The sequence below is a fragment of the Mytilus californianus genome, unplaced genomic scaffold (genome assembly GCF_021869535.1).
Source record: "Mytilus californianus isolate M0D057914Y unplaced genomic scaffold, xbMytCali1.0.p SCAF_2, whole genome shotgun sequence".
Lineage (NCBI taxonomy): Eukaryota > Metazoa > Mollusca > Bivalvia > Mytilida > Mytilidae > Mytilus > Mytilus californianus.
The window spans coordinates 119,060,164-119,075,327 of record NW_026262668.1 but is presented as its reverse complement, the minus strand read 5'-3'; the positions used below and the strand labels follow the sequence as shown (position 1 = coordinate 119,075,327).

General features: G+C 31.2%; 1 protein-coding gene across 9 annotated transcripts in view; it reads right to left on the bottom strand.

The window, feature by feature from the left end:
• LOC127730854 (zinc transporter ZIP6-like) overlaps positions 1-15,164 on the bottom strand; it is a 95,326-nt gene that overhangs the window by 79,557 nt on the left and 605 nt on the right. For 7 of the 9 annotated variants that reach the window (XR_007995326.1, XM_052239461.1, XM_052239458.1 and 4 more), the window contains exons 2-5: positions 7,134-7,595; positions 5,976-6,165; positions 3,798-3,967; positions 1,541-1,708 (exon numbers count right to left, since the gene is read on the bottom strand). Coding sequence is in view for 8 of the 9 variants with exons in the window: in XM_052239461.1 (XP_052095421.1) it covers positions 1,541-1,708; positions 3,798-3,967; positions 5,976-6,165; positions 7,134-7,595 (990 nt within the window). In the remaining variant the exon portion in view is untranslated. The remainder of the gene's footprint in view (positions 1-1,540; positions 1,709-3,797; positions 3,968-5,975; positions 6,166-7,133; positions 7,596-15,164) is intronic. The other 2 variants (XM_052239462.1, XM_052239463.1) reach the window with 2 other exon arrangements.

Below are 15,164 nucleotides of genomic sequence, written 5' to 3'. Positions count from 1 at the left end.
GAAACAAGAAAAATGCTTGTTTTTTTGCCCCTTTTTTGGCCCCTAATTCCTAAAATTTTGAGGCAATTACCCCCAAAATCAATCCCAGCATTCCCTTTGTGATATGAAACCTTGTGGTACAATGTAAGAGAGATCCATACACTAACACACAAGTTATGTCTGGAAGTTACAAAAATGCTTATTTTTGGCCCCTAATTCCTTAACTGTTGGTACCATAACCCCCAAAATCAATCCCAACCTTCCTTTTGTAGTATTGAACCTTATGGTAACATTTCATAGAGATCCATTCACTTAAACTAAAGTTAGAGTGCGAAAACCAATGTGTCTTCGGACGACGACGCCAAAGTCATACCAATATACGACCACAAAATATTTTTGCGGTCGTATAATAAAAACTGGATTCTAAAGATTACTCTGACTGAAACCTGAATAAAGACCAGATTTAAAAGCTTACTCCGACTAAAATCAGAAAAAAGACCAAATTTTAAATTTTCCCTGCTATGAGTGAAGAAAATTTTTCATCATAGTTTGCAACCCATTGTCCAAAGAACCCACACAAAGTTCATGAATTTACCAAATTCAGGCTTGTATAGTCCGCCATTTTATTCTCCAAAATTGAAGCTGCAAGACAGGGGTACGGATTATAGAGTACCACAAGCATTAAATAAATAAGAGAAAAATACTGAATTTGCCATGTTTGTTTTTGAAATTGTAGAGGGCGCTCTTATCATTTTCAAAACTAATAATTTACCTAATCCGTATTAATATGCACTTTTTATTCGATATCAAATATAAACTGATAAATTACAAAATTAAATGCTTTATTACAAATTTCTGGTTTCTTTTCACTGCATTGCATAAAATAAACTGGGATCCGCTTGAATTTAACGGAAAGAAAAAAGTGTATAAGTCAGCTGGGAACCAGCTAATGCATTACGATGTATAAACTACAAAATGTAATCGGTTATTCGTTCCTTTTTAATGTTTCATACTGATGCATATGTTTTGTTTTAGCTTAAGATTTTTCAAACATTTATATGATGGATATGTTAAACATTATTTTACATAAGGATGGAACTGTTTTACTTTCAAAGTCGTATTCTAGTGATATCTATTAAGTACAGATTTTCCTTACACTCTCACCATATCTATTTTCATTTACACATGCTATTCGAACTTCCGGTTTAAACACACACAAGTTTCTCAATTGTTTTTATGTGATTTTGACTTATTTTATCACTCGTGAAGTGTTCTAGGATCATTTACAAACATTTTCAACTTCTATTTGGTGATGGAAAACAGGTTTTTCCATGAAAATACCGCAAACGATCACACAAGATTTGAAATTTCATTAGATGTTTTCGAACAGTTACAAAAAGTTTTTTTTACCTAAATTCTTGTGGCAAGAAGGGGGGTGCAGACAATGTACTAGTGCGAATTATACAAAGCTGATTACTGTAACTACAGCACAATCTTGAGGTCTACAAGGATGAAATTCTTTCTCCGTTTTATTGGTAAATATGTAAACATGGTAACCTACCTTTTTTCTTTTCCGTTTTTCTTGTGTATGTATTGTCAAGAGTCTTTCTATAAGAAAAAAGAAATAGATTCCTCCAAGCCCACACAACCCTTTCAATACAGATGACATATGCTGTGAGTTGTCATGTGAATCATGTTCACCTTGCGAGGAATGTCCACTTTGGAATGCCTGAAATTTATGTCGAACATATATATATACATGTTAAGACAATGTCAATGGTTTAATATCAACATAGTGTAGTTGAAGTACTGTCCCACCGATCCAAAAAACGTTCACAAGTTACAAATCATCATTGTTAAGCTGATAACTAAATATGCAGTAATTCTTGTTAGTAGTACTTGAGAAATATGTGAAGAAAAAGCCTTCCTTTTTGTAGTCCAATGGTAAATTATTCCTGTTTAGTCCACTTAACCGTAGCCAAGTAAAGTTTTAAAGATTTGCCATAGGGCTGAATGGGCATGCAATATTATCTCAAGTCTCACCACTTTGCCTCAATAATCAAAGTGCATTTATTTTGCATTCGAAACTAAAAAATTATACATTGCATTGTATTAAGCATTGGAAGGAAATACTTTGAACTGGTTCAACTACAATGCTGTACAGAGGAAGATAACTCCAATTTTAAATATTTCTTTAACAATTACACCATTGATATTTTTAGATCAGATACTGGATTCATGCACCATGCACAATTTATGTAATTTTCTTGACAACGATGGTCATGATGGTTATACAAATACACACCATTTTGTAACTTGAATACATTGTATCTGAGTAAATGATTCATTGATAATTTCTTAAAATGTTCATGGATACGATGTATATAATCATGATAATGTTGTGCACTATGTTTTGTTTATCTCAAAAGTAGTGGTAAAGTCAAATGAAAGTCTGGAAGTATAAGAACTATCAAGCTAGCAACATAAGGGTTTTTAATTCATGAATGCAATCCTTACCCTAACATCTTACACATTGTAGAAAGTCTGTAAACCATTCTTTTAAATTTTGAAAGACTTGAATTTTATTTTTCAGTAAAGGAAGAAAGTTGAAAATTCACCAATCAAAATCATACATAAAGGTCAAGTTACAGAAAATGTGTAATGTCACAGATTTTTGTCAAATTTTGCATATAGCTGTCGTTTGATGTATTAATTTCTTTTATTTTCTGAAACATTATTGAATACATCCTTTCAAAAAAGATGTATAATTGTATGAAATAACATCATGAACATTAACTCTGTGAACATCGTGAATACCACTCTTAAATTTGTCTTAAAATCATCAAATCTCCAATAATTAATGCATAGAATTTTTCTTTAAATTTTTTTAAGTTTTTGATAAATAAACCGGTTTGATTAATATAAAATAATCATAGGGTCAAAGACCTCGTTTTTGATATATAAACCAATCTGTTCCCAACTTGCTAGTTAAAAACATCAATCATATTGAACAAAAACAATGGTGGAAAATTAGGAAGAGTAGTTTGAATAATTTCAAAACATATAAAGATATATGGTGTGGAAAAAAAACCTTGATATAGCAATATTGAAGACAATGGCATTTACTGCATCTCAGTAGAAAGATAAGAATTTTTCAGAGGATAAATGTGCTAAATGTGAGTCACTGATTGTGGGTCCCTTAATTTCAAACTTTATAAATTTTATTAAAAGAATCTTTCTTTGGTAATTTCTTCTGTTTCTACATGTTCTAAAGATGAAAATGTAAAACATAAAACCTGGAACATTATTTGATTAAAATATTAAACTGCAATTTCAATAAAGTTGTTATGCAAATTAAGAGAGTCACTGTCATTACCTAATCTTATCCTTTGAAAAATTCTAACTGGTTGACGTTTCGCCTGTCTGCAGGCAACAATTTACATTCAGAAATTCAACACAAAAGAACAAAGCTTGGTAAATTAAATTAATGTCAGAATGTATGTTGCTCTGGTGAGAGAAATAAAGAAAAGCAAAGTAAAGAGCTATATATATATAGCAGATATGAAATATAAACTCAGCTTGAGTTTGTTTTTGTTATATACATGATATATGACGCATGACATTGTTTTGAAGCTTGATACATGTATCTAATGGACTAACTTCCCATGGTCCCTACAACTTGCCAAGGGTTCCCTTTTAATCCAGTGTAAGCATGTTAAGAGGGTACTGCTTTCTGGCGCATTGACAGACACACTACCATTTTACTCTCCATAACATCAATGTTTGGGGGTATATCAAACACTAACAAATAAACCTACATGAGGAATGAGATGTAACATAGCATCCCCAGAGAGGGCTCCAACAGCTAACGCTACTAAAAACTGTAACAGGTGATTATAGAAGACTTTCTGCATGATAGGAATCACAGTTACACCAAGTAGTCCTACTAAACTGATGACAGTCACTGACAGACAGCTGAATCCCCATACTGAAATACAATTACATTTAGTGTGTTCTAGTAAATTCATTTAACTACATTGTGGCCAAAAATAAAATTAAATTGTTTGATGTTGCCTACCGAAGTTGTAACTTATGATATTGGCCATAAAAATCTCTAACTACCTACCCAACCCTACAAGGCATGGGTAGGCAACACCAAACAAAAATAAAGTTCAAGGGTGGTCAATTTTTATTTATTGGTGTGTAAACAGTTTCACTTTTGAGATATTTAAATTCTTCGCTTTACCAGTGGTTACTAACAACACACATCACAATCGACCTGTATCAATTGTTCATAACCTGACAGATACGATCAAGCAAAGCGGTTGTATACTTGGAGAGGACGCAAGTAAATCACTTAAGTCAGTGTTTATTTCATTCTATTTTCTCCAAATTTAAATTTCGTTATTTGACAAGAGTGCTGTTGTAAATTTTTAGTCTAAGCGGGTACGTAGGCGTAGTGTTTCAGCGCAATAACGTTCTGTTTTAGTCTTAAAAATGATGATCTTTTGTGAAAAGTTCTTATTTTCTATAAATATAAGCAAAAATTGTCATGTTTAAAACAGTCAATTAATTTATAAGCTAACAAGTAGTCAATATAATATTGACTACTTGTTAGCTTATAAATTAATTGACTGTTTTAAACATGACAATTTTTGCTTATATTTATAGAAATATAATAATTATATGATCATCTTGCAATGCTCAGATAAAAAGTAGATATACAGAAAAGTTAAATCTATGGAATATAGGAAAAACTTTCACTGCAACTACCAATATTTTCTTAGCAAAAAAGTTTGTTCAATTTCATATGTAATAAATTATCAATTTCATATGCAATAATCTTTATTGTGATATCTCTATCTAAGGTTGTACTTTGTGCAGAATATTCAAATATTTTGACAGAAAGAAGACTCCTAATTCATTTTTATGATATTTGAATGTTAATGTACAATGTATAACTGTGCTTGCTGTATTATTTAATCTATATTATTATAAAGTTACATCATGTACATGTACATCATTCTACATACTACTTACCATGTGTTCTTTCTCATTATATAATCAATGTATGACGTCTTTACACTAAATCCATTGGATGTTGGATGTGTGCTGATTGATATTTTAGTCTTAGATGCATGATTTTTTTAATTACTTGTTATTGTAAGGATGTACAAATACCTTGCCACATCCTGTCTGTGTTTTTGTTAGATGTCTTTCTGCTTTGTATCGATCTGATGAGTTAATCCCTTTTTATATGATTTTTATAGTTTTTTCTTATGATGTACTGTTATATCACAGTGGGAGGGTCTGGAGCCAACAAACTATTTTAACCCCGCCACATCCTGTATGTGCCTGTCCCAAGTCAGGAGCCTGTAATTTAGTGGTTTTTGTTTGTTGCTATATATCATATTTGTTTTTCGTTTATTGTTTTGTACATAAATCATGTAAATCAGGCTGTTAGTTTTCCTCGATTGAATTGTTTTACTTTTGTGATTTCAGAGCCTTTTATAGCTGACTATGCGGTATAGGTTTTGCTCGTTGTTGAAGGCCATACAGTGACCAATAATTGTTAAACTTCTATATCATTTGGACTCTGGTGGAGAGTTGTCTCATTGGCAATCATACCACATCTTCTTATTTTTATATATATATGAGTATAATGTTCCATACAACCAATACCAGTACATGTATTAGTAAAACCATTTTTTTTCTTTTTCAAGGACTAGAAGTTGATAACAAAATGTTACCTTCCATGAGGTCAATTATATTTTTTTTTGACAGGTTGATTTTTGAGGCTTGACCGGACAACAGCAAACAAACCTATTTTTATTTTATGCCTCATTTCTTACATTTCTGTACTAAAGTGTCCAGATCATATAACCCTATTCATCTATTGATAAATCACACAAAAATTTGAAAGAATTAAAAGAATTCAAGGGGCCAGATGGAAGGCTTTTATCATATCTCCTTTTTTTTTACACTTTTTTACGTACCTTTTGGGAGACGGTAGCTACTCTCTGATGTATTCAGATGTTGATGAATTCCATTGTGATCATGTTCATCTGCATGCTCTAAACCCATCAACATGAACAGAAACCCAGGACAAAAGCTAACAAACTGGTTCCTTGTTATACCAGCTGTATATCCATACTCATGTAACAAACTGTCAACATTGTATTTTTCCTGAAAATTTAAAGCCAACATTTTCTCTTTTACAAAAGTTTTTACATTGTAAAATTTCAAATAATAATTTTATAAAAATAACTGAGTCATAACAGTGTTGTACAAATCATAGGCTATTTCTCGAATCATGTCTTTCGCTGGAAAATATCGTCAATTTCGCACGCCTTTATGACGTCATTTACCAGATAGAAGGCGAGCCTGTATCCCTAGCCTGCTCTATTAAAGTTTCAAGCACTTTCAGAATCGTCATTCTGCAGGGTAGTTTAGAAATAATTTATGTTCCGTAAGTACGTAATCTTAATTCCTGTACCGCTTAAGGGAGGGTGACCAATTTATTAGATTTTAATTTTCCAAATATTTTGTGCATTATAAGATCAAACTTTTTCACCCTTTCGCTCATCATGTGTTGGAAATGACGATGCCTACATTTTAGTCACGTGGTGATGGTAGTCACATGACAGATTCAACTAACTACCGTATCCCGGAACTGGCGTATTAAAGAAAAAGTTAGAACCAAGGGGACATCAAGTCTGATGATACAACATGTACAAATGTACATTGTCGCCCTTTTTAAATAAAGGACCCAATTTGATTAAAAGTACCTTCAGAGAAAGTTAAGGCTTAGTACGCAAGCCTATAAGATTATTTATGATTTATGTAAATAATTTATATATATATCAATTCAAATACCTTCCAGCAAGTTATTTTATACAGTATTTAAGTTTTCTATCATCATGATCACCAAATATTGCATATAAATTACAAAATGTACTCTTTTATCATTTTTCTTTTAAGATTAGAATTGATAAAAGAAGAATTTAATTATTCATATAATATCCGATTATTTTATCACCACATATATACTATATAAATATACATTGTAATATTATAAATGTCTCTTTTAAAATAGTATAAGTGTCCAATATTACTACATTTTGAACATTATGTTACACAATGCAAATACTCACTTTAACAGAACTGTCATTTTTTGAAGTAATTTTCAAAGATCTTTTATCTTTATTCCTGGGAGTCTGATCTTCCTCTTCTGAATGTTTGTGCTCATTTTCAAAGTGATTGTGATGATGGTCTTCGCTGTGATCATGATCTTTATCAACAGGATCAACTTTAAAACCTAACTGTGTTAACATTTTGTCCAGTCCATCATGTGTCAACACACCATTTTCATTACCAAAATCTTCAAATAACTTAGAAATAAAATATTCCCTCTTTACAAGTCTCTCATGTTCCGACATATTACTTGAGTTCTGAAGAATGATCTGTTTCAGTGTTTCTTCGTTTGGTTTGATAGGTTTGGGGATGACTTTATCATACAATTTGTTTTGCTCAGTTTCTTTACAAGTACTTTGTTCAGGTAAAAATGACAGCACAAATAGTGTTAGACATACAAAACATAGTTTTGAGGAACACATCTGGAATAAAAAATTACATCATTATTGAAATCCCATTACTGTGTGTTTAAAAAGAAAGATTCCTCAAATGTACCACTTAACAACCATGACAACAATTGAAAATTTATCTTTTTTGACCAATCTTATTATTTATCCAAAAATATGCTTGTTCCCGGTTTTCCCACCTACAGTCAGGGGTACTACTTGTACAAGTAATTTTTATTTACTTGAGGAAGTAATTATAATATACTTATATAAGTAAATTTGTAGGATACTTATGCAAGTGTATTTTATTTACTTGTATAAGTAAATTATTTTTTGGCCTAGTTATGTCCCTTAGACATTCAGATTTTTTTACTTATACAAGTAAAAAAGTCATCCTATCTTCTTTTCTTGAATTCTTAGAACTTCTTTGCTCTAACAGAATTTTGAATTGTCTGTCCTTTGCAGATGTCTTTACTATTCATTTAAGTGTAATTTCATGGACAATGAAAATCTCATTTGTCTGTTATCTTTAGAACACTGCTCATTTACAAGCCCCCAAGGAGCAATTTTTGAAGGCCTTGCGCAAATACTTAAGATCTTTGCTCAATCAGTTTCTTTGTTGAATTAATGAGATGAAACATTGAACTCTTATCAAAAATTATGAGCTAACCTGAGAAAAATTGTTAAAGGCATGATTTTACATCTCAAAACTTGAGAATTTTTGTGGGATTGTAAAAAAAATTTACTTATACAAGTAAATTTTTTATAAAATTAAGGGGAGATTATTCAAACAATATAATTAACTTGTATAAGTATATTTTATTTACTTCTTCAAGTAAATAAAGATTACTTGTACAAGTAGTACCCCTGACTGACCTAGTTATCATCGTCATGTATCATGTGTATATATTATATACATTGTTCAATTACCTCTGTGTACATTTCAAGTCTACAGCGATGTTGGCTAATGCAATGCATCTACATGTAAGCTTTAAGCATTGAGTAATTGTGTGTGATGATCGAACTACAATGAACTACTAGACTAATGTTTTAGGGATAAATTAGGATAAATATTTTATCTTTTCAATTTTACACAATGTATGAACATTTTTATGAAAACTATTTTATTTATAACCAGTATACATAAATATAATAAATTGCTTCGCTGAGCACATCTGGATACAACCGCAGATGTCCAACCCTGAAAATTTGGGGCCAAAATGGACACAATATTCACGCTTGATACGGGTTTGAACTTGGATTGTAATTAAATACTTGACACATAATAGGTTTCTGCCACAGAATAACTGTAGTCAAAGAACTTAAAAATTGGTTATATGATATAAAATGACATACATAGTCATGGCTAAAATCAATATTAATTATTGCGAACCCAATGAAAGTTTTCCACAGTGCCATCTCTATCTTGACCAGGTATTTAAACTTTTGCAAGTTCACCTGTCCTTTTGAATAAATACAATAGCTATTGTTCTCTGTGTAGTTTATTCTCTGGGACCTTTAAATTTCTTCTAAGAGAAATCTATCATTCATTGATTAAATTACCTGAGTATAAAAAAATTCTTATATATAGACAAAAATACTTTTTTATACTCATTAATTGCGTGTGATGATGTATTTATTAAATATTAATAATATATTTTCATTCAGTTTAATATAAACATTGATTCAATCATAAAAAGTTGATTTCTTACAAAAGTTTTATCAATGTTCCTATTGAAATTTGATTTTTTTTTGTCTAGTTGTAGAATACATTTAAGAAGATCTTGATTTGAACATCATAATTTTCAAGTTTTTATTCATGTCAAACAAATTTTTTAATGTTGAAAGTTTTGTCAGAAATCAACTTTTTATGATTGAATCAATGTTTATATTAAACTGAATGAAAATATATTATTAATATAACATAAATCAACGCTAACATGTTTAACCCCGCCACATTCTGTATGTATGTTCCTGTCCCAAGTTAGGAGCCTGTAATTCAGTGGTTGTCGTTTGTTTATCAGTCAGGGGTACTACTTAAACAAGTGATTTCATTATCACCTATTTCAGTGATTTGATAAATTCAGTTATCACCTATTTAAGTGATTTTGGTGTTTCCTTTGATCTTCAAATGCTAATTTCATTGATTTTCCATATTTTGACAAACTTTTCTATAATTTTTCTACATAGAACTAATTATCCCTTTCTTTTGTATATCAATTTCACCAGTGCGCTTGGACAGTAAGTTAGTGGGCTAAAGCTTTTAAAAGTACCCTTGGGAATTTTTCTATAATCAAATATTCATTAACTACTCTTACAATGTCTTACTATCAGACAAAGGTCAACAATATTAGGTAACCTGATTGGTTTTCTTTAGAGTTATAATGATCTACTTCAAGGTTATGTCCTGATCTACAAATTATTCCAGTTTTTGCATATTTTAAACAAACTGTAAAACTGACAGGCTAATCAAGCAAAAGACAATTTCTGCATGTACATAGCTGTTTTTTTCAATGGAATTCTTGTCTTTTTACCAATAAAAAAGGCAAGCTTGTGGGAAAAATATCAAGAAAATGTTATAAACACTTGTTGAAGTGATTACATTTTAACTTCTCAAATTACTTGTTTCAGTGATTTTAAAAAGTCTGTGTCTATTTTTGTGAAAAGTTTTAATATTTCACAGCCAAAATCACTTGAAGAAGTGATTCTGAAATCACTTGTTTAAGTAGTACCCCTGACTGTTTATGTGTTACATATTTGTTTTTCGTTCATTTTTTGTACATAAATTAGGCTGTTAGTTTTCTCGTTTAAATTGTTTTACATTGTCATTTCGGGGCCTTTTATAGCTGACTGTGCGGTATGGGCTTTGCTCATTGTTGAAGGCCGTACGGTGACCTATAGTTGTTAATTTCTGTGTCATTTGGTCCCTTGTGGAGAGTTGTCTCATTGGCAATCATACCACATCTTCTTTTTTATATTTTATTAATGTTTCAACTTTGCATCACTGTTTACATTCAACCGATTGGAAATATATTATCTATCTTGAATAAATATAACATCACATGCAGTTTTGAGTATAAAACATGTATTTTCCTCTATTTACAAGATTTTTTTATTACTCAGGTAAATTAATCAATGAGTGATAGATTTTTCTTAGAAGAAATTTAAAGGTCCCAGTGAAAAAACTACACAGAGAAAAATAGCTATTGTATTTATTCAATAGGACAGGTGAACTTACAAAAGTTTAAATACCTGGTCAAGATAGAGATGGCACTGTGGAAAACTTTCATTGGGTTCGCAATAATAGTAACTTTTAAAAATAAATTGACAGCTAATCACCTCAAGACAATCATCATTTCTTAATACATAATTTACAAGCAGTGTAAGGGAGGTAATCAAACATTGTTGTTTTAAATTGGGATTGGATTACCTCCCTTAGACAGCTTTAAATTGTCTTAATTGTCCTTTAACCAGAAAAAAACTTGTTTTTCCCCCTTTTTTGCCTCTAATTCTTAAAAGGTTTGAGCCATAACCCCCCATAGTCAATCCTAACCATCCCTTTGTTGTATGGAAACTTGTGGTATAATTTCAGAGAGATTCATACACTTTAACACAAGTTATTGTCTGGATACTACATAAATGCTTATTTGGGCCCCTTTTTTGGCCCCTAATTCCTAAACAGTTGGGACCATAACCCCCAAAATCAATCCCAACATTCCTTTAGTGGTTATTTAACTTGTGTTTAAATTTTATTGATTTCTATTTACTTATACTTAAGTTATTATCCGGAAACCATCTGTCTTCGGACGACGCTAACGATGACGACAACGTGATACCAATATACGACTAAAAAATTTTTAATTTTTGCGGTCGTATAAAAAATTGAACTAAAATGTAACCATCCTTCTTTTTATGATGCAATGTCAGATAGAAGGCTCATTTGCTTGATTTTGCTACATCTACTACATTTTGTAATGGTTACCCTTGAGGATCCAAATTTTGAGTCTCATTTCCAATATTCTTCTTATATGGTTTTTCCAGGAGAAATAAATAAGCAATAAAAGATATTTAAATCCAATTTCTTTGGCTGTGGATGGATTTTCAACATACATGTAACGTTATTTAAAGTGAAAAGATGCATATTTTTCGCAGAATTTTTCATACAAGACAATAGTTCACAACTTTTTAGTTGACCGTATCTCTTGAAGAATTAAAGGTGATGTTTTTCAATATTCTACTGCAGTTCAATGAGTTCTAAATGCATAAAAAATCTAATCTAAAATCAATATACATGTATCACCTAATTACAACTACTATGCCTGTACTGGTTTCATTCCCATTATCGTGCACATAAGGAAGCATGCTGTGCATTTCTTCATCAACAATGATCAAGTTCTTTTTTTATCAAAGGTGAAAAAAATACTTATATGAATACCACAATTATACAGTGATCTGGAAGGATTTTTTCTCTATGGGCCCAGGGCCCCCCAAAAATAAATTCAATGGGCCATTTTTAGAATTAATGGGCCATGTTGTCAAATGAGTGGGCCATTTGTTTACAATAAAAAAAAAATTAAAAAAGTGTATATTTCACTGTACTTACAAGTATGATTCTAATTAATATCATGGAAATTGTTCCTGTGATTTTGTTATTTCAATTTCAATGAATATACAATAACTTCTTCCAAACAGGGCAATATTTACGATAACCTTTATTTACAATGTTAAAACTGGTACTGTTCCCTTGTTCATGTTCATGTTTTTTTTACATTAAATTTGGGTCTTCGTCGATACCATACTTATTCCAGACGTTCCGTATTAGAGGACGTTTCTGGCATTTCCTCTGCACTTGTATTATTATTACTGCATCACGATGACAAGAATAACAGTAGAGAGCAACGTTAATTGATAAGACACAACAACAATTCGCTGAAGGCATGTTTACAAAATGTCAAAACGAGCCAAAGACCAAAAAAATTGACAAGGACAGTTAAGCCCCTTTTATGGAGACAAATACTATGCTATTCATAAAAAGGCTTTTGGATTTTTCAATCGAAATAATAGCAAGCTTACTTAAAAGATTATAATTAGAGAAGAATTCTCGCCTGTACTAGCCAATTTTCACAAATTTAAAGTTGTTTATAAAAAATTATATCATGAATGATGGTTAATTACGTTTTTTGGGAAATCAGTCATACCACATGTTGCTATTATTACCATAGGAAAACACCCGAGACGTCCCAAAAATATATAGGTGCTCCTATCATTGGAGTTGTGTATTCACACATGGCGGCACGAAATAAGATCGGAAATCCATTTGACGATATCTCAACGTTTCAAAACTAAGTGAAAAATATCATGCGCCAAGCGGGCGCTTACATTTGTCACTCTATGCGCCATTTTTGGTCGATAAGCGCAATTGGCGCAAGGCGCAAGTCCTTCCCGATCACTGATTATATTCATGTAATTATAAATGTTACACTAAAAGTTGGCAGGCATTGCATTCTATCTTTTTATTAAGTGGGCAGAGTAAGCAGGCCTTAATTCAGTGGAAGTTAACTCCTTTTCATTTTCATGATTATGGCAAAGATGGCAGGACTTTATTCAGCAGGATTTAACTTGTGGAGAGTTGGTAAATTATACTAAATATGAGTTGGAGAAAATAAAATGTGGGACGAGTTGGATGAAAGTTAGGGGATCGGGTTGGCCTGAGGTGATATAGCACAGGGGCAAGTTTGTCTTGGATTCCAGGTATCATCTTCTTCTTTAGGCTTTCAGTAGTCCTTCAATTATCTGAAGATTATTTACTGTTTTGAGCAGCTTGGCCTTTACTAGTCGAATGTATATATTCATTTTTGTATTTACAAGAATACATTTGTACAAAAATGATTGAAAATGAATTTGGAGTGCCAACTTTTTAAATTGTGATTAAAAGTAATGATGCAATGTAGTATAATCAGTTTGTTTATGTTGTTGATTCAATGTGTGCAACAGGTTGGGCTCAAGTCAGGAAAACTGGGGTATTCCTTGTTTTCAGGGAACACCCCAGTTTTCTGGTGTTAAAAAACCCCAGTAAACAGGGACTTCTTTTTTCCTTGTCAATTTATGGTATGAAATCTACAAAAGCGCACCTTCTACATGTGATAACAATGTTATTTGATAGCAAGTGTTTTTATAAGTTCAAAAATCAAGCTAATTTCAAGTCTTATTTGATGTTCAACTCACAACAAAACAATTCCTTTGTTCACCAATTCATACCTTGATCATCAATTATGAGAAGACAAAAAGATAAGTTAATCACTTAGGCATTTAAATTCAATGAATAGAAAATTTCAATAGAAGTGAACATAATTCAGTTATGATCAGTTACACCTGGAGCATGCAGCTTGATCAACTGATTCCTAAACAAAAGATTTGTATGTTTTTGAGTTCTAGAAAAAACAAGGCTTCACTTATTCATGTTTTGTTGTTCCTGAGATACTTTTAAAAAGTATTTACAAATACTACTGATACTAGTCCAAATAATTATGACGTCTTGCAAGGCTATTTTAATTTTTTTTCTGGGACGCAGAAAAAAAATTAAAATAGCCTTGCAAGACGTCATAATTATTTGGACTATACTGATACAGTTAAAACGGAAGCAAGTTAACTCGTACCATTGTAAACTCGTACCATGTAAACTCGTACCAAAAAAGTTAACTTGTACCAACGTAAACTCGTACCACTGGGAAGTCGTACCATTCAGAACTCGTACCACTGCAAACTCGTACCATTAAAAATATATTCAAAAATACGAATGTTTTATGATTTTTTTTTGTAATCTTAATAAAAAAGTTGAATTACTTGAATTTTATACCAGATTTTAATGAAAACTTAGACAAAAATACGAATGTAATTCCTTAATTACCATGCTAATTGATATATTAAATTCCTTTGATTGTATGATTATTGGGTTATTATTAACTAGTCAACTTGTTAATCATATTATTAAATTTTGATTGTTGTTATATAATTTAACAGCTTGGAATTAAAAGCCACACGAATTCCACTTGAAACTGAGGGTGATCTCAGGTGCCTTTTCAGATATCAGTTATTTTCCTCTGTTGCTGGAGCGAGGTGTATCTTCGGCTACAGGTGTTATACATGTATATAAATCGGGAAAATTATAATGACCTTTTGATTATATGAATTAAAGTACGGTCTTAATCATGATTTTGTGCAACAATGAGCTGAATATTGTATAAAAATAAATTTCATACTTTCTAACTGTTGGTCATAACCAATTTTAAACCTTTAAAACACAAGAAATAAATTCTCTCATTAAATAAAATTCCTTTTAGAAACAATAGAAAAATACCCAAATCTATTCAATGTTACTTATTTGGAATGATTAAAAATTAAATCAAATAGTTGTCAGTAAAAGTAAAAAAAAGGGTCTGTTCAAGGGAGACAACAAAGCCAATCTGCCACGGTTTTCTCTATCCAATTAGACAAGGAAAATTAGCATAAATTGGTCAGTGTAATTTCAGATTATATACATTTTACAGACTTAAGAGGTATTGAGTGAAATTAAACTATATATTCATCATTAAACACCATTTGAAT